The sequence below is a fragment of the Diceros bicornis genome, chromosome 34, assembly GCF_020826845.1.
Source record: "Diceros bicornis minor isolate mBicDic1 chromosome 34, mDicBic1.mat.cur, whole genome shotgun sequence".
NCBI lineage: Eukaryota > Metazoa > Chordata > Mammalia > Perissodactyla > Rhinocerotidae > Diceros > Diceros bicornis.
The window spans coordinates 31,432,870-31,451,420 of NC_080773.1; the positions used below are offsets into that span (position 1 = coordinate 31,432,870).

General features: G+C 56.7%; 1 protein-coding gene across 1 annotated transcript; it reads left to right on the top strand.

Annotated features, from left to right (window-relative positions):
* Window positions 1–78: 78 nt before the first annotated feature.
* Window positions 79–17,205, top strand: PRPF31 (pre-mRNA processing factor 31). Its single transcript, XM_058530195.1, has 14 exons — window positions 79–152; window positions 2,491–2,675; window positions 2,782–2,842; window positions 4,682–4,765; window positions 5,704–5,801; window positions 6,802–6,908; window positions 8,436–8,605; window positions 10,711–10,868; window positions 12,223–12,312; window positions 14,042–14,169; window positions 14,264–14,336; window positions 15,250–15,378; window positions 15,475–15,573; window positions 16,796–17,205. The coding sequence occupies exons 2-14, from the start codon at window positions 2,499–2,501 to the stop codon at window positions 16,919–16,921; spliced, it is 1,500 nt and encodes a 499-aa protein (XP_058386178.1). The 5' UTR covers window positions 79–152; window positions 2,491–2,498; the 3' UTR covers window positions 16,922–17,205.
* Window positions 17,206–18,551: the final 1,346 nt, after the last annotated feature.

Sequence of the window (18,551 nt, forward strand, 5' to 3'; positions counted from 1 at the left end):
TGTTCCAAACGCGGCCAGGATCGTCGCGGGGCGAGGACCAATCAGAGCGCAGCTTTGCCTCCGTAACGGCGCGAATGTGAGACGTCATCAGTGAGCGTCCACCGCGGTAGGGAAGCTGGTTTCTTAGACACCGTCGTGAGAGGAGGGAAGAGGTGAGTGTGATGGAGACGAGGGACGGGCAGGAGGCCGGATTCTTGGTTCTGGGGGAGGAAGTGTGGAAGGAGAAAGGCGGGCCTTCATAGACTGACTCCCCAAAGAGCTTATATGGTCCTACAGTGTCACGGATCTGGGGAGATGGCAGGAGCAAAAATTGTTCCTTGTCCTCTTAGCGCTTTGCCTGGTGCCTGGGGAGACAGGCTTAACTAGGTAATTGCTTAAATAATCACAAATGCGTGAAGCGCCTTAGGGTGCACACAGGGCGTGCGGGGGGTGTGTCACCAAGCAACCTATGTAGTCTGGAGCGGGGTGCGTGCGTCAGGGAGCTGGAATAAGAGACGAGACTGAAGGCTAAGGAGGTGTTGAGCCAGGAAGAAGGGAGGGGAAGAAGTTGGTAAGCGAAAGGTGAGTGAGAAAGACCCGTGGGCAAGGGGGATGGTGGCAGAGGTGCGGCTGGAGAGCTTGGCCGAATCAAGCGAGGTCATCGTGCCTACTGCGTGCCAGGGGCTGCGCTGGGCGTTGGGGATAGTGAGCAATGACCAAAACGGACGTGGTCCCTCTTCTCACAGAAATTTCAGCTTAATGAGGGGAATGGGTATTAAACAAATGTTAGAAATACAGAGAATCTTAAGTGTTGAGGCAAACTTAGTGGCTCATAGGGTGTATAATGGCAGGATAGGATCTAGTCTAGGGGTCAGAGAAGATCCGTGCTGCAGAAAATAATGTTTATGCCCCTACCTGAGGGACAAAGAAAATAGTACATTCAGAGACCTGGAGAAAGAGAACCATAATGTGGGTATAAGGATTAGGTAAAATTGTTCATTCGTTCACTTACCAAATATTTCTTGAATACCTACTGTGTGCTAGACAATGGTGGGGATATAGCAGTGAACAGACAGATATCGTCCCTAGTTTTGTTTATAGTTTACTGGGGGAACAGAGGAGAGAGACTATGAAGAGATACTAGAGTCTTATATATGGGGAGTGGGTTATGTTCTGTAAAGAAAGGAAGAGTTCCTCTATTCAGAGAAAATGAGAGTGAGGGGAGTTTTAGAGAAAGGCGTGTGTGCCACAATATAGGTGCATTTACAAGGAAAAGCGGTGTCTCATAAAGGGAAGTGACTATAATGGGGACGTTGCATCTTAGGGATAGAGGAGGATATGAGTGGAGACTGATCTCACAGAGATAACTGGACATCAGGAGTCTCAAACCAGCAGCTCAAGGGCCCTGTCTGTCCTGTAGTCTGTTTGGTTTGGTCTGTGCTATGGTGATTTGTTTTGTTTTTTATTTAAATTATCCATTTAAATAATAAAAAAGAATCTTTTCAAACCGAGAGATTCCACATAAAAATCTGAATTTCTTACTTCTCGTGAAAAAGATGAGAAAACCTGGCAACAGGGAGCCCACGTTCCCCCGGCAAGGCGTGCCTGAGGCCGAGCACTGGCTCCTCCTTTACACTGGGCCTCAGTCTCAAGTTCTCCAGGCGCCACTCCTCCCTATCGCCCAGTCCTCGATGCCTCACTCACTTATGTCTCCCCCTTACTCTGTGTGGGCAGTGGCGTTGGCAGCCTCTGCTTTTGTACTTTAGAGGAGCATGGTGTGGATGGGGAGGGAACGAGGAAGGGGATTTGTTTTATGGAGAGAGAAGAGGAACAGGAAGAGGGAGCAGTTTCTTATTGGAAAAAAAAGAAAGAAAGCAGTGGGGAGGACAGAGTGGTGGGGGTTGTACCTTGTTGAGTAGTGCTTCCCAACCTTTGCCACTTCAAGGGACTCACAGAAAATGCTAATATTTGTACAGCGCCTGGGGTAGATGAGGAGGCTGCTCGTGGCCAGAGGTGATTGGCCTGGGAGCACGAGACATTTTAGGACCCACCTGGTTGCCCTGATGGCTGCGGAGATCAGTATTTTAGGATGTCTGTCACCCATTTGGGGCCCAACAATTGGGGAGAAGGGGTCTCTGTTACAGAGAAAAAAAGGATATGAGGAGAGGTCGCACCTCATCAAGGGGAGGCTGTATCTTTTAAGTCTCAGCGAGGTGGTGGCCTGAGGCACATGCTGTGTCTTGTCCAGTGAAGTGGGTGCGAGAAGGGTAGGTGATGTGAGCGATGACGAGAGCATCTGGTTCTGGGAGGTTGGTTCACGGATTAACTCAGCAGGTCTTTATTGAGCACCTGTTGTGTGCCAGGCACAGTTAGGAGCTGGAGAACAAAGCAAATGAAAATGCCTGTCCTTGTGGAGCCTGCATGCTCGTGGGGTTGATCAGGAAGGACCAGGCCCCTGGGGGAGAAGCCCCTCCCGGTAACGAGGGGAAACCCTGCTCTCCCTCCCCACAGGCCTCGGGATGTCTCTGGCAGATGAGCTCCTGGCTGACCTTGAGGAGGCGGCAGAGGAGGAGGAAGGAGGAAGCTATGGGGAGGAAGAAGAGGAGCCAGCGATCGAGGATGTGCAGGAGGAGACACAGCTGGATCTTTCCGGGGATTCGGTCAAGAGCATTGCCAAGCTGTGGGACAGCAAGATGGTGAGCGGGCTGTAAATAGAAGCTCCCGAGAGGGGTGACATGAGGAGGAAGTGGCTCTTCTTCCTGAAGAGTCCTAGGTTCTAACTCCCCTCTCCTTCCCGAACAGTTTGCTGAGATCATGATGAAGATTGAGGAGTATATCAGCAAGCAAGCCAAAGCCTCGGAAGGTACCTTCTCCCCCACCTCGCTCTCACCCACCCTCGCTGTTCTCCATCTAGGCCCCTGGGGTCTTTACTGCTGTAGCTTTGAAAGTTGAGTCTGTCTCCCTCTCAGCCTTTTCCAGAGCAGTCTTCTCAATTATTAAAACCTCTTCTCGCTTCCAACTTTGGGGAACGTTGGGTGTTCTCTTGAATATTCAGACCAGCTCCAAGAAGATGAGCCTGTTACCACCCCTTCTCTTGTCAAGGTGGGGCTCTCGAATGGAATTGTCAGCAGCAGGAAGCCGCGGGAGGTTGTCGGGCACAGGGGTGGTGTAGTCAGAGCACAGTGTCAGGGAGCCCCGCTCCTTCCTTCCTTTCCTTAAAGTTTTCCTGAGGCACCCTGGGGGCCAGGCCAGTGTGGGGTCAGCCGAGGTCCCTGCTCACAGAATGCGTGGGGTCTGGCAGAGCAGACAGGCCAGGTCCCAGACAGTTGTTGGTGGGCGGTGCCTGCTGGGATGGAGGGAGCTCAGGACACTCTGGAGCCACAGGAGGGTGGGCTGACCCTGCCTCGGGGGTCAGGGAAGCACCAATACCTGAACTGGACTTTGAAGCATAAATACACACACCAGGCCAAGAACTGGGGCACATGTGCCTGGGGAAAGAGAGCTGCCTGTGCAAAGCCTCGAACATCTGGGGTGACAGGGAGGCCGAAGAAGGTGCCAGATCTGGCAGGGTCTCAAATGTCAGGCCGGGGAACGTCTCAATCCAGAGAGCCATGGGGAGCCATAGAAGTGACATTTCCTGACGTTGGGCCAGGCTCAGGGACTGAGTCAGACCCAGTCACACCCCGTGTCTGGGGGGACGGTGGGCACAAAACGTCTCAAAACTGGGTGTCAGTCATGCCTGATGGACGTGGCAGGAGTGCCATGGACCACAGGGGAGACCTCGGACCCTCCTGGAAGGTGAGGGAGGACTCCTAGATGCCCCCTGAGTCTTCAGGACGTAGAGGGATTTGAGGATCAGGGTTAAGAATATAGACTCGGGTCAGATCTCAGGGCTGCCGTTTGCTGGCTCTGTGACATCAGGCCATGTCCCTCCGTTTCTTTCTCTGCAAAATTGGTCTAATTTAACACCTGCCTCACTGGGCGATGTGGATAAAGTGAGTTAATACCTGTAAGACACTTAGATCTGATGCACGGTAAGTTCTGCGCGTGTCAGCCACTGTGACTGCTGCACGTGAAAATACTATCATCGTTGTTTTTATTATTATTATTATTATTATTATTATTATTAAAGCCTGAAGAGGAGTTTTCCAGAAGCAGATGTGAGGAAGGGACATACCAGGGAGAGGGAACAGCATGTGCAAAGGCCAAGAGAAGTGCAGCAGCCCCAAGTGTTCAGGGCACTGTAATCAGTCCTTTGTGGCTGGAATGTAATAAGACGGGGGTGGTGACAAGACGATGGGACTCGGGAGGTGGAGAGGCCAGGCTGTGGATCTGGTGAGTCATCACATATCCATGGAGCAACTCCGATGTGCCAGGCGCTATTCTGGGCACCAGGGGTGCAGCCACGGGAAACAGACACAGTACTTGTCCTCACGGGGCTTCCAGGAGGCCTCGAACGTCAGTCTGGGCCATTAGCCTCAGGGACGTGGGAGCCCCAGGAGGGTTTAGTGCCAGGGCAAGATGAGGTCAAGTCAAGACTGGTCTGGAGGACAGCCTGCAGGGGGAGAGGCGAGAGGTTTGCAGACACGTAAGCCCCTCCCTTCGTTAATTCTTCAGCCGCCTCCCCAGTCTCCCCCAGCTGTGGGGCCCGGGAGGCGGGTGCTTAGACACACTCACACTAAGCTGTTTCTCACCCGCACAGTGATGGGGCCAGTGGAGGCGGCCCCCGAATACCGGGTCATCGTGGACGCCAACAACCTAACTGTGGAGATCGAGAACGAGCTGAGTGAGTGCTGGAGAGGGCAAGTGGACATGGCCCTGCCTGGCGTCCGTCACACCCTCCTCCCATCCCCCAGAGAGGGACAGGCAGGATCCTGGGCTGCCCTCCCCACTGGCCTTTCCCAGGGTCTTGCCCCAGGCCTCTCGTGTTAGCTGGAATCCATGTCCAGATGCTGTAACAGAGTGGCTTAAATAAGAAGGAAGTGTAGGGCCGGCCCCGTGGCTTAGTGGTTAGGTGCGCGCACTCCGCTGCTGGCGGCCCGGGTTCGGAACCCCGGGCCCGCGCCGACACACCGCTTCTCCGGCCGTGGTGAGGCCACGTCCCACATACAGCAACTAGAGGGATGTGCAACTATGACATGCAGCTATCTGCTGGGGCTTTGGGGAAAAAAAGGAGGAGGTTTGGAGGTGGATGTTAGCTAAGAGCCAGTCTTCCTCAGCAAAAAGAGGAGGATTAGCATGGATGTTAGCTCAAGGCTGATCTTCCTCAAAAAAAAAAAAAAAAAAAAGAAGGAAGTGTAGGTTCCTCTCATGTGAAAGTCTGATGAGGAATCCAGGCCTGGTGTAGCAGCCTCTAGTGCCCAGGCTCTTTCTGTCTTGTTGATCTGCCACCTGTTTCATGGTGCAAGGTGACTGCCCATCTCCAGCCATCACCTCCACATCCCACCAGCAAAATGGGGGAGAGAAGAGGAGGGCACAGGTCTCTTCTTTAAGGGGGTGACCTGGAGTTGCACATGTCACTTCGGCTCACATCGTAGAGACCAGAACTACTCCTGTGGCCTCACCCAGGAGTAAGGGCAGCCAAGAAACATAGCCTGTATGCTGGGTGTCTGTGAGCCCAACTAAAGTTGCGGGGTTCGGTTACTAAAGGAAGAAGGAGAAATGGATGTTGGGGCCAGCGGTCTGCCTGCGCCTCCTCGGACATTCCCCCTCTGTCCTCCTCAGACATCATCCATAAGTTCATCCGGGATAAGTACTCGAAGCGATTCCCCGAGTTGGAGTCCCTGGTCCCCAACGCGCTGGATTACATCCGCACGGTCAAGGCAAGTGGAGACAAGTGGGGGCTCGGCAAGAACTGAGGCTTCTCAACGCCACTAGTGCAGAGGGGGACAGGGCCCTGCTCTCGGACCCCAGGTCTAAGGGGAGAGGCTCCCCTTGCTCAGCTTTTGGCCGGAGATGGGATGGGCAGAGGGAGCAGGTGAATGAACTGGAGTGAGCAGTGCTGGAGGCCCCAGCTGCCTTCCTCACCCTCTCGGGGTCTACAGATACTGGAGCGGGGTCTGCCCAGCGCAGGAGGGATGGAGTCTGGAAATAACATCCTCAGGGCTCCTCCCCGCACCCGCTACTCCCTGCTTTCCCCAGAGCGGGTCTCCATAGAGGGGCCTGGAGCTTGTTGAGGCCAAGGGAGCAGGGGAGGGAGATGAGGGGGGTGCCCCACTGCCCTCACCAGCGCTTCTCCAGTGGGGGTCAGAGCAGGTGGTGTTTGAGTCGATCTGAAGGCTGACGAAGGGGCAGCCACGCAGAGATTTGGGAGAAGAAGTCCTATTTGCGGAGACCCCGAGGCCGTGATGAGCCCTGGTGTGTTTAGGGAACGAGAAAGGAAGGAGTGAGGAGGCAAAGTGGAGGAGGTCGATCACATCTGACCTCTAAGGTGTTGAGTCTTATGGGAAAGCCAGGAGGGTCGGGCGCAAGTGAAGGCAGACACCAGCGAGGAGGCTCCTGTGAGTCCAGGAGAAGGGGAGGCGGCAGCAGGGGACATCCGTGCAGGGAAGCCACGTGGTCAGCAGGCCTGTGGGGACAGCGGGTCCTCCCTGGGTGGTCATTCTGCTCGGGTCCACTTCCAGATCAGCCACCGCAGGGCAGGCGGTGCTGGCGCTTTGAGCAGTGGGGTTCTCGGAGCTGGGAGCAGGCAGGAAGCACCCTGCATGCAGACCCCAGCTTTCCCAGCTTCCCCAGAAGAGCCTTGAGTGGGTGCAGGGTCAGGAGAGAGGCTGGAGCCTTCCTGGGTCCCGTGCCTCACATCTCCTGCCTTCTCGCCCACAGGAGCTGGGCAACAGCCTGGACAAGTGCAAGAATAATGAGAACCTGCAGCAGATCCTGACCAACGCCACCATCATGGTCGTCAGCGTCACCGCCTCCACCACCCAGGGGTGCGTACACGGCGGGGAGAGCGCACTGCGGCCCACTTCAGGCCAAGCTAACAGCACATGACGATCTCAGGGTCCCAGTGGCACAGGTGTCAGTCTCAGGAGGAGAGTTCATTTCAATTCCACACCTATTTGACAAGTGCCTCCTGCAAGCCAGGCACCATACTGGGCTCAGGGGTCCTCAGTCACTGAGGAAGCCAGCCTTCCCCCCAGGAGCCTGTAGTCTTGAAGGGTGAGGCAGAGGGCGAGCCCGTAATTACAAGTGTTTGTCTCTGGTGTGTCATCCCTTCACTAGAGTGAAAGCATCTGTGAAGGCAGGGACTTTGTCTTGGCTCCCTTGCTCCCCACCTGCTCCTCTGGCTTCTGTGCCCTGCCTAAGAGAAGCAAGCATCTTTAAACCCCAGAGCAGAGTCCTGTGGGATGGAGACTTCCCACAGGCTGGCATCCTGTTCACTGAACAAACATTGACAGAGCACTGGGCACTGTTCTGAGGACGGGGGTTACAGAACTTAGCAAAGCAGAGGGGGCCACGCCCTGCCAGAGCTCCTGTCTGGGAGGAAGCAGGTGTGGGCACAGGTCAAAGGCTGAGTGTTGGGATGCAGAGGGGGCACCGAGTGGCGTGGGGCACAGAGGAGGGGCACCTACCTGGAGTAGGGTGGCTTCCAGGAGGAGGTGACAACTCAGCCTCAGGCAGGGACTAAGCTCTCTAGTGGGAGAACAAGTAGGCCCTTAGCTTGCCACGGCCAAGGGGTGACCTTGAGTACGTCAGCCTCAGTGACGGGGCCTCTTCAGTGGGCTCCATAGTCCCTCCCCTGTGACAGAGTGAGGGAAGGGGACATAGCTTGGGTTTGGAATGCAGGAGACTTGACCGGTTGTGGGCTCTGCGGCCTCAGGCCAGTCCCCTTCTCCCTCTGGCCCTCAGGTCCCCTCTGTAAAATGGTGATGATAACAGTTGGCCTTTTTTGTGCTTTGATCCAGCAAGTACTTACGCAGCACCTTCCGTGTGCCAGGGACGTGCTGGGCACGCCACCGAGAATGACAGGCACGGTGCCCTCTCCTGGGGCTGGGGCTGGCTGTCCAGCGCAGGAAGTAGACGTGAAAGGGAGAGGCTGTAAATAGGCACGGTTGGCCTCGGCTGGTGACAGTGCTCTGAGGGAAACCACTGGGCGCTGGCAAGGCTGAGACCTGAAGGCTGAGGAGGAGCTGCCGCGGGGGGCTCAGGGGAGAGCGTTGCAGGGAGAGAGAACACGTGTGAAGGCCCTGCTGATGTTGGAGACCAGAACGGGCAAGACAAGGCCCCGGCCAGGCTGGCAAGGGTGGTGCCACCCGAGAACTACGATTCCCAGCCGCCCTTGCTTCCAGGCCTCATGCAGATGGGACTTGTGATTGTCCTGAATCTGCACACACGCACATGTGTGCACACGTACACGCAAGTGCACACACGTCTGGGAACACGGCGGCTCCCACGCCAGTCAGACAGGATACCAGGAGGGGCCAGAGTCGGTCCCAGCCACGTCCCCACCCCCACAGGCAGCAGCTGTCGGAAGAGGAGCTGGAACGGCTGGAGGAGGCCTGCGACATGGCACTGGAGCTGAACGCCTCCAAGCACCGCATCTACGAGTACGTGGAGTCCCGGATGTCCTTCATTGCGCCCAACCTCTCCATCATCATCGGGGCGTCCACGGCCGCCAAGATCATGGGTGAGGCCCCGGGGCCGGGGCGGAGGGGCACTCCGAGCAGTGACCGTCCAGGGTCTGCGGGCAGCCTTGCAACCTTGGGGAAGTCACGTCTCTTTCCTATAAAATGGGAGATTTGGTCCCAGGGCCCAAGTACCACATCCCCCTTGCCCTCTCCCTGTCAAATCTCCGGAGATCCCAGAGGTCAGCCAGCCTGCTTTTCTCACAGACCCTGAGGAAGGATGACAGCCCTGACCTGGTCAGCGCCTGAGTCCCGGCAGAGCTGAGGCCAGCCAGCTGTAAAGGAAGGAGGTGGCGGGGCTGGCGGAGACGCCGGTGCTCCTCGGCCAGAACGTCCCCACAGCTCCCAGCTCTGCAACGGACCCTCAGGCTGCCTAGCAATAATCAAGTGGGCTCTCTGAGCCTCAGTGTTCTCTGGAAGATGGGAACGCTAGTCCTGGCAGTGTGTTAGGATGGAAGGGTGGCTCCCCTCCTCCCCAGGGGCTCCCTGCAGTCTCTGAGCACCCCGTTGGGCTCTTAGCCCCTTCAACTGAGAAACGCTTCTGGGGGGAGTTGGGTAAAGCAGCTATATTAGTCAACCAGGTCACTGTAACAAAGTACCATGGACTGGGGGCTTCAACAACTGAGATTTATTCTCTCACAGTCCTGGAGGCTGGAAGTCCAAGATCGAGGTGTTGGCAGGTTGGTTCCTTCTGAGGCCTCCCTCCTGGCTTGCACATGACTGTCTCCTCCCTGTGTCCCCACGTGTTCTTCTGTCTGTGTCTTAATCTTGTCTCCTTATACGGCCACCAGTCAGATTGGACCAGGGCCCGTCCTATGATGTCATTTTACCCCAATCCCCTCTTTAAAGGCCCTGTGTCTAGATACTGTCACATTCTGAGCTACGGGGGATTAGGACTCCAGCGTATGAAGTTTGGGGGACACAGTTCAGCCCGTAACACAGCCTTGGGGGCAGGTGTGTGCAGAGTTGCCGGATAGAAAGAGGCAGTGGTTTCAGGGCAGGAAAAACTAGGGTGTGGATCCTGCTTCCCTCCCTCACTGACCCCACATCCTTGGACAAGTGACTTCAGGTGCCTTAGTTTCCCCAGTGGTGATTGGGGGGTGTGCTGGTTTCCTACAGCTGCTGTAACAAATGACCACAAACCAAGTAGCTTAAACAACACAATTTAGCATCTTACAGTTCTCCAGGTCAGAAGCCCACTGTGGGCCTCACCGGGCTAACATCTGTTGCCAATCTTCCTCTTTTTTTTTTTGTGAGCCGCTGCCACAGCATGACTGACAGACGGGTGGTGTGGTTCCACACCCAGGCACTGAACTCAGACCCCCGAAGCAGAGCACGCCAAACTTAACCACTGGCTCATCGGGGCTGGCCCCTGACTCTGCTTTTTTCTTCCACTTTTAAGGACTCTTGTGGTTACATTGAGCCTGCCCGGATGCTCCAGGATAATCTCCCCACCTCAAGGTCTTGAACTTAATCGTATCTGCCAAGTCTCTTTGGCTCTATCAGCCACCACGGTCGCAGGTTTCAGAGATTACACAAGGGTCTATGCAAGGCCGCTCTTCTGCTCCCTTGTTGGTTAGACATCTGTGTTGGAGGCTTGTTTTAAAGATTTGTTGGTCTGATGAGACAGTTTACCTAATCCTTATGAACACCCAGCACAGGGCCTGGCACCCAGCAGACGCCATCAGAGGTGGAAGTATTTACGCATAGCTCCTCCTGCCCTCCCCTGTGCCTGCAGACAGACTCATGGGAACCCAGGGGTGTTCACACCCAGGCCCTCTTGTTGTGGCGCTCCTGGTGAGGTGAAAGCTGTTCTAAAACACACAGGTCATGATCCCCAGCGCAGGGGCTGTGCAGCTTTGCAGACTCTCGGGTCAGGTTCCTATTGGGCGATTTGCTCACTGTGCACCCTCGGGCAGGTTGCTTCGCCTCTCTGAGCCTCCTCTGAATCACCATCTGAAATGAGACATGGCCTTCCCTGGCAGGGCCACGTCAGGGATCCAACCAGAAACTCATGTAAAGGTGCGCGGCACACGGTGAGCCCCCAAACAAATGCCCCGTGTTTTTTCTGACCTCCTCCCCGCTCCCTCCCTCCCTCCCACTGCAGGGGTGGCCGGAGGCCTGACCAACCTCTCCAAGATGCCCGCCTGCAACATCATGCTGCTCGGGGCCCAGCGCAAGACGCTGTCTGGCTTCTCGTCCACCTCTGTGCTGCCCCACACCGGCTACATCTACCACAGCGACATCGTGCAGTCCCTGCCCCCGGTGAGCCCCCTCCACCCCGCGTGGTCACCCTCGGCCCCCAGCTCCCCGAGGATGGAGCCTGCTGCTGTGCTGGAAATAGCCTTGTCTCAGAGGGCCGTGTGAGCCTGAGCGGATTGCCCCTTCACTTCTCAGTTCCCATTGGTCACAGCTGAGGACAGTGGTTAGGAGCCTGGAGGACTGGGTTGCACGGGGCATAAGAACGAGGGCGCTGGAGCAGATGCCCCGGGGTTGGGATTCTGGCAGCACCACGGCAGTTGGGTGACCTCAGGCAAGAAGCATGCGCTCTGTGCCTCGGTCTGCCCATCCGTAACCTGGGGAGAACAGAACTCATCCACCCGAAACACTTACAAGTCAGGCCTCACATCTAACAAGGGATGTGTTTCCCTATGAGTCTGGGGGTTCCCAAAATGACCCTCAGGTGTAGTAACCCACTAGACGGACTCAGAACTCACTGAGAGCTGATCCCCTCGGGGTGACAGTTTATCACAGCAAGGGGACCCAGAGTAACATCAGCCAAGGGAGGACGCGCGAGAGGCAGGGTCCGGAAATACCAAACATGGCCCTGCCAGTCGTCCTGTCCCCATGGAGTCCGGACACGTTACTCTCCCGGCATCCACACGTGACGGTGCATAGAGAATCGCCAGCCGGGGAAGCCCAGCCGGCTCTTGCTGTTCAGAGTCTTTATTGGGGCTCGGTTATGTAGACGTGGCTGAGTGGCCCAGGTGGCTGATCTCCGTCTCCAGGTTGATTGAGAACCCCCAACCCAAAGACCCCACCCTAAATCACATGGTTACTGTCTGACCCCAGGCCAACAAAGGTCACCGCCCAGGAGCCGAGGGCCAAGGTCAGAACTCTTAGGGCAAGGTTAAATTCTTCGCTACACGTAGCTGCTGCTCATTTTAGTAGTAGTGGTAGTGGTAGTAGTAGTTAGTAGTAGTAGTAGTAGTAGTGAGTTGTGGCTGTGGGTTTTACATGTACCATCTTGGTGTTTCCCAGAACATGAGCCACCTTCCTTTTGTGGCACATAACACGATTTTCAGTCACACACAGGTGGATATTTTCTATTTTAATCATAACATATTTATTTTTAGTATTTGGTAGTCTTTCGTCTGTAGTAGTACAATTAAGTTGTTTATGCAAACCGTTTGGTTTAAGTTTTTTGAAAAGTAAGTTAACAGAAAACGTTGACGATGATAATTCACTACTAGACCACGTTATCACAGGAATGCACAGCAGGAACACTGAGATGCTGGCAGGCAGGAATCGAGATGGTGTGGCTGGAGTTGTGGAAACGCTCAGCCTCAGTGATCACCAACTCCTCACAGTGACCCCGCCTCCCTTTCCATCACTCCAGGATCTCCGACGGAAAGCGGCCCGGCTGGTGGCCGCCAAGTGCACGCTGGCAGCCCGTGTGGACAGTTTCCACGAGAGCACGGAGGGGAAGGTGAGGGACGGCTGGGTGTCTGTCCCTGTGGGTCTGTGGTCTGTCCAAGGGAGAGCCATCGTCAGGGGACCCACTACCCATGAGCTCTGTCCTAACAGGGCGGGGGCGGGTGTGTCTGTCTGTGGGCCCACCAAGGTCAGCCTTCCTCTCACCTGCTGTGTCAGTTTCCTGTCGCTGCTGCTATAACAAATTACCACAAACCTAGTGGCTTAAAGCAACAGAGGTGTATCATCTTACAGTTCTATAGGTCAGAAGTCCGAAATGGGTTTACTGGGTTAAAATCAAGGTGTTGGCAGAGTTCATTCCTTCTGGAGGCTCCAGGAGAAGATTTGTTCCCTTGCCTTTCCCAGCTTCTAGAGGCACCTCCGTCCCTTGGCTTGTGCCCCCTTCCTCCGTCTGCAAAGCCAGCAATGTAGCATCTCCCATCTCTCTCTGACTCTGCTTCTGTCTTCACATCTCCTTGTCTGACTCTTTGAAGGACCTGGCGATGACACTGGGCCCACATTGATAATCTAAGATGCTCTCCGCATCTCAGGAGCCTTAACCTAACCACATCTGCAAAGTCACTTTTGTCATGTCAGGTGACATATTCACAGGGACCAGAGATTCGGATGTGGACATCTGGGGGGAGGGGGCATTATTTTGCCTGCTGTACTGGGATCTGTCCCCTCTACCAGCCCTTGTTGTCATTCAAGTGACATTGTTAACCTCGGCCTTCCTCAGCGGACCTATTCCGTGACAGTAGATATGTTTTCTGTCCTGTGCATTGTTGTCGGAGCACCCAGCCTGGCACAGTGTTCAGGGCTTCAGTTTCTCTCCCCTTCTCTCTAGATGCTGGGGGTACAGCAGTGAACAGCACAGACAAAAGCCCTGCCTCTGGGGCATTTACATTCTAGTTGGGGGCAGGGCGAGGAGACAGTAGCAGGTAAATCCGTAGTGTGTCCAGTGGTGCTGAGTAAATAAATGCTAAGAAGAGAAATGAAGGGCATTTGAGTGGCAAGGGAGGTTAACCTCAGGGAGGGCTTCTGTGAGGAGGTGAGGCTGTAACGTGGACCTGAGTGGAGTTAGCAAATCATGTGGGTTCCTGGGGGAAGAGTGTCCCAAGCAGAGGGAACAGTCAGTGCAAAGGCCCTGAGGCAGTGAGAGTGCAGAGTGAAGAGTGCAGTGAGCCTGGGAAGAGGAGGCTGGTGGGACGGGGGCAGATCATGTAGAGCCTTGTGCACCCTGGGGAGAACTTGGCTTTAGCGGAGGTGCTGAGAAAGGGGCTGATTTAGGGTCTTTTCTGAAGGCAGAGCCTGGTGGGATTTGCAGGGTGAGACAAACAACAGAGTCGAGGCTGACCGACTCCTGGCCGTCCCCAGTTACTGACCTGTGGAGAGCTAGGGCGGAAGGTTGAGGGGGAGCAGGAGTTCTGTTTGCCCTGTTGCATTTGAGGGGCTGTTCACATCCACATAAGGGGACAGTTGTCTGTGGGGTGCAGCGTTCCAAGGATAGTCTGAGCCCGAGATACAAGTCTGGGGTCATCAGGTCGCAGGTGGATCTTAAACCTGGAGAGCCAAGAGCAGACGGGACCCTCAGGGCCCGAGTACAGGGGAGGCCCCAGGAGGAAGGGGTGAGCCCCAGGCTAGGTGCTCTGCTCAGACAGATGGACGGACCGACGGACAGACAGGCGAGGCCTGGGTGGCTGCCCACGGGAGCAGCTGCAGCACCTCCCCTCGCCCCTTCCTAGGTGGGCTACGAGCTGAAGGATGAGATCGAGCGCAAGTTCGACAAGTGGCAGGAGCCGCCGCCCGTGAAGCAGGTGAAGCCACTGCCCGCACCCCTCGACGGGCAGCGCAAGAAGCGAGGCGGCCGCAGGTGGGGCCCAGGGGGCCAGCAGGGGCGGGCAGGGGAGCGAAGAGGCTCGCACCCGCGCAGCTGACCCCCGCGTGCCCCTGCCCCCCATCCCCAGGTACCGCAAGATGAAGGAGCGCCTGGGGCTGACGGAGATTCGGAAGCAGGCCAACCGCATGAGCTTCGGAGAGGTCAGACTGGGGTCCCCCAGCTGTGGAAGCTTGGGGGTCCTCTTCCTCACCAAGCCCTGCCCCTCTGTCTCCTGCTGCATTCTTTCCTCTCCATCCTATGGCTGTAGCTCTGGCTCGGATATGGGCACCAGCCCAGCCTCCTCCCTGGTCCCCTGGCCTCCAGTCTCCCTCGCCCCATCCAGTCAGCCCCAAAGGGATCTACCCAGCACTCTGTGCCAGCTCCCCTCGCCCTGCAGCTCCCCATCAACCCAGCCTCCTGCCAGGGCACCCGAGGCAGGTCAGGAACGGGCCCCTGCAGGCCTCCCTGGCTCGTCCCTCCCCACTGCCCTTCCCACAGTCTGCTCTGCTGTACTGCCCTTCCCCAGGCCTCACCCTGCCAGTCTCTCATCCGAGCAGCGTCCTACTAGTCCTGCAAGAACTAGCTCAAATGCCATTTCATCCATGAAACCTGTTAGAGTTCTTTTTTTTTTTTTTTTGTGAGGAAGATCAGCCCTGAGCTAACATCCACGCCAATCCTCCTCTTTTTGCTGAGGAAGACGGGCCCTGAGCTAACATCTGTGCCGATCTTCCTCCACTTTATATGGGATGCCACCACAGTATGGCCTGACAAGTGGTGCGTCGGTGTGCGCCCGGGATCCGAACCTGGGCCGCCAGCAGTGGAACGCGTGCGCTTAACTGCTACGCCACGGGGCCGGCCCTAGAGTTCTTGACCACACACACACACAGTCAGCTCAGGGAGCGGTAGCAGGACCTGACTCCTAGCCGGGTCCCCAGCATCACCCGGTGCACAAGCAGCCCCGGGGTACCTCAGTAGGTACCTGAGTAGGTGTCCACAGGCCCAGCTGATGGGGTGAACGCCTGGGCTTCCAGCCGATCAAGGGGCTGACTCCAGCACGCCTTCCCCTCCCCCCAGATCGAGGAGGATGCCTACCAGGAGGACCTGGGCTTCAGCCTGGGCCACCTGGGCAAGTCGGGCAGCGGGCGTGTGCGGCAGACGCAGGTGAACGAGGCCACCAAAGCCAGGATCTCCAAGACGCTGCAGGTACGGGCGGGGCCCGCGTGGGCTGGGGGTGAGGTGGACACAGGTAGGAGAGCCCAGGTCATAGCTCGGATCTCTCCTCCCCTCCCCGCCCCACAGCGTACCCTGCAGAAGCAGAGCGTGGTATACGGCGGGAAGTCCACCATCCGCGACCGCTCCTCGGGGACCGCCTCCAGCGTGGCCTTCACCCCGCTCCAGGTACCTGCCCGGCCCCCCGTGCCCCACTGCAGTCCAGGGGCCCAGTTCCAGGCCAGCTCTGCTCCCAGCTCTCTGAGTGGGCCTGGGAAAGCCCCTTCCCTTCCCTGGGCTTCCGCTTCTTCACCTACGAAACAGGCGCACGACAGAGCCCCTCACAGGGCTATCACGGACCGCACCTCGATGAGGCCCCTAAAGGGTGTAGCACGGTTCCTGGTACCCAGTGAGGTGGGCAGGGACAGGCGGGAAACAGTCGTGGCCACAAGCACCAGCTGGCTTTAGAATGGGGCTGGGACTGTGTCCAAGTGACCAGGTCCTCTCCGTGACCTTGAGCGGGCTCAGCCCCTCCCTGAGGCCCCAGTTCCTCGCTTTCCAAATCAGAGCATGGCTGTGGCAAACTCCAACCCCATGCAAGGAAGCTCACAGTTAGGTGGGCTGGGAAGTCGAGGTCCGAGCCCAGCCACCACTGCACAGGATGGAGCGAGGACACAACTCAACTGTGTCTGTCTGCCTCGGTTTACTCACCCACAAAATGGGGCTATTGTGTCCCGTGGTATCATGAGGAATAACTGAGCGCATGAGTCCGTCAGCAGGAACTGAGTGCCTGCTGAGTTCTGAGCACTGTTGTAGGTGCTGGGGATGAAGCCACTTACGAGAGACAGTAAGTCTCGTCTTCATCGAGCTCATGGGGCACAGGGGACAGATAAATAAGTGAGGTACATAGGGAGCTGGAAGGTAGAAGTGCTGAGGAGGAAGGAAGGGAGATAGGGAGCCACCAGGGAAGGCCTCAGCAAGATGAGAATTTCTGCTTTTAAGATATTTAGAACAGGGCCAGCCATGTGTTGGCCCCCAGAGCTGGTCATTATGTCATCGGTGGGGTTGGTGTGATTTGCTGGTAAAACGGGCTCAGTTTCCTTACTCAGAAACCAAACGGAATCAGGTGTTCTCGAATGTTATTGTTTTTAAAATCACCTAGGGACCTCATTCAAAATTCTGATGCCCGGGTCCTCCCCTCTGCCCTCCCCGCAGACCCACCAAGTCAGAATCTCCCAAGGTGGGGGAGATTTGGGGATTGGAAACCTATTCTCACGCCCGCCCAGGGCCTGAGGACCATTGAGACGGGCCAGTGGGGATTTCAAGCTTCTCTTACTGGGTGGGGGCGGCTGTATTAGGGGCCAGGCCAACGTGTCCCCACCCCATCATCTCCTCTCCCTCACCTGCCCAGGGCCTGGAGATTGTGAACCCACAAGCAGCCGAGAAGAAGGTGGCCGAGGCCAACCAGAAGTATTTCTCCAGCATGGCCGAGTTCCTCAAGGTCAAGGGCGAGAAGAGCGGCATCATGTCGACCTGAGGGGCCACAAGCTGGGCGGCTGCCCGCTAACAGGACACAGGGCCCTGCCCTTCTGAAGGGGCCGGGTCAGGGCTGGGGGGTTCTGGCAGGGACAGCCACCCTGCCGTCGGCCCAGAGCCGGGACGGTCCAGGAAGGCACGGGAGGAGGCCTGGCCCAGCCCCCCAGCACCGGGGTCGCCGCCCCACTTGGGGGCAGAGCATCTTCATCACGCCTCGTCTTTTTTATTTTAACTGGGAAAGGAGATACTTTTGGAAAAAGTGTAATTAAAAGCATATTATCAGGATCTGTCCTTGGGGGGTGATTGTCGAACACCTGGGCAGTTGGAGGATGAGAGCTGCTGGGTTTTGGGGACAGAGCTTGTGTTCCCTATCCAGGTAGTAACCGGGCCCAGCCCCGGCCCTGTCACTCCCTCATCACGGGATCCCAGGAGGAGAAGAGCCCTCTCCGTCACCAGACCCCTCGGAGAACATCAGTCATTGACACCCAAGCAATGTGGCTGCTGAAGGCCCCAGCCTTCCACACAGGTGATGCCTGAGTGGCCGTGGCATCTTAGGCGAGTGGCCTCCCCTTCCCAGGCCTCACACTCACACCACAAGGCGCCTGTGAGGATGTGAAAGATGCCCAGGAGGCACTTAGCATGGGGCTCACCGTCAGGGCCGGGGACTGGGCACTGTCGTTATTTCTGTCTGGTGTTTGCTAAGTACCCCCCTGGCCCCCTGCTGTGACAACCCCTGACTAGGGTGGGCAGCCAGGCTCCCTGCCCTGGTGGGGACTCATTGCTGTAAAAGATCCTGCCAGGTAAGCGAGAGGAGCCCCTAGTATGTCTTGGAACTGGGGTCAGCCAAGGCCTCCTTCCCTTTGGCTGAGAGGTGCAGGCTGAGGGGCATGTGGCCTGCCAACAGCTGGGGGAGAGGCCATCTGGCAGGGGAACAGCGTGGGCAGTCTCCTTGCACGCAGGAGAATTAAGGAAGGGCTAATTAAGGAAGAGTGCCACCAGGGGCCCCATCTACCCTGTCTGTGCTCAGAGCTGGGCTTCATCGTGACACCGAGGAAGAAGCCCTGTGAGGGCTTAGCTGTGAGGTCAGTGCTTCTCTTAGTTACCCAGAGGTGGATGCACAAAGAACCAGCCCTGTGGGAGGGCCATTCCTCCTGTCTCTGCCCCTCTCCCACTGTCTCCAGGTCACGCTTTCTCCCTGGCTCGCTCTCTGGCTTGCTGTCTGAGATCTGCTTATGTCTCTTCCTCTCTCTGGGTCTCTCCTTGTCACAACTCAGGGCTCTGGGCCTCTCCTTGTCACAACTCAGGGCTCCAGGGCTCCGTTTGTGTCTCTGGAGCCCAGTCCCTCCCTCAGCTGCTCTCTGAGTCTGTCTTCTCCCTCACATCAAAGAGTCTGCACACCTGGCAGGTTCTTTCTGACGGCCCAGTTACCCCAGGTCACATAACTGTTTCCCCAAATTTACCCCTGAGCCTTTAGATCAGCCCTGTTTAAAAGTGACAGCCTTTGGGGGCCGGCCCGGTGGGGCAAGCAGTTAAGTGCGCACGCTCCACTGTGGCGGCCCGGGGTTCACCGGTTCGGATCCCGGGTGTGCACCAACGCACTGCTTGGTAAGCCATGCTGTGGCGGCGTCCCA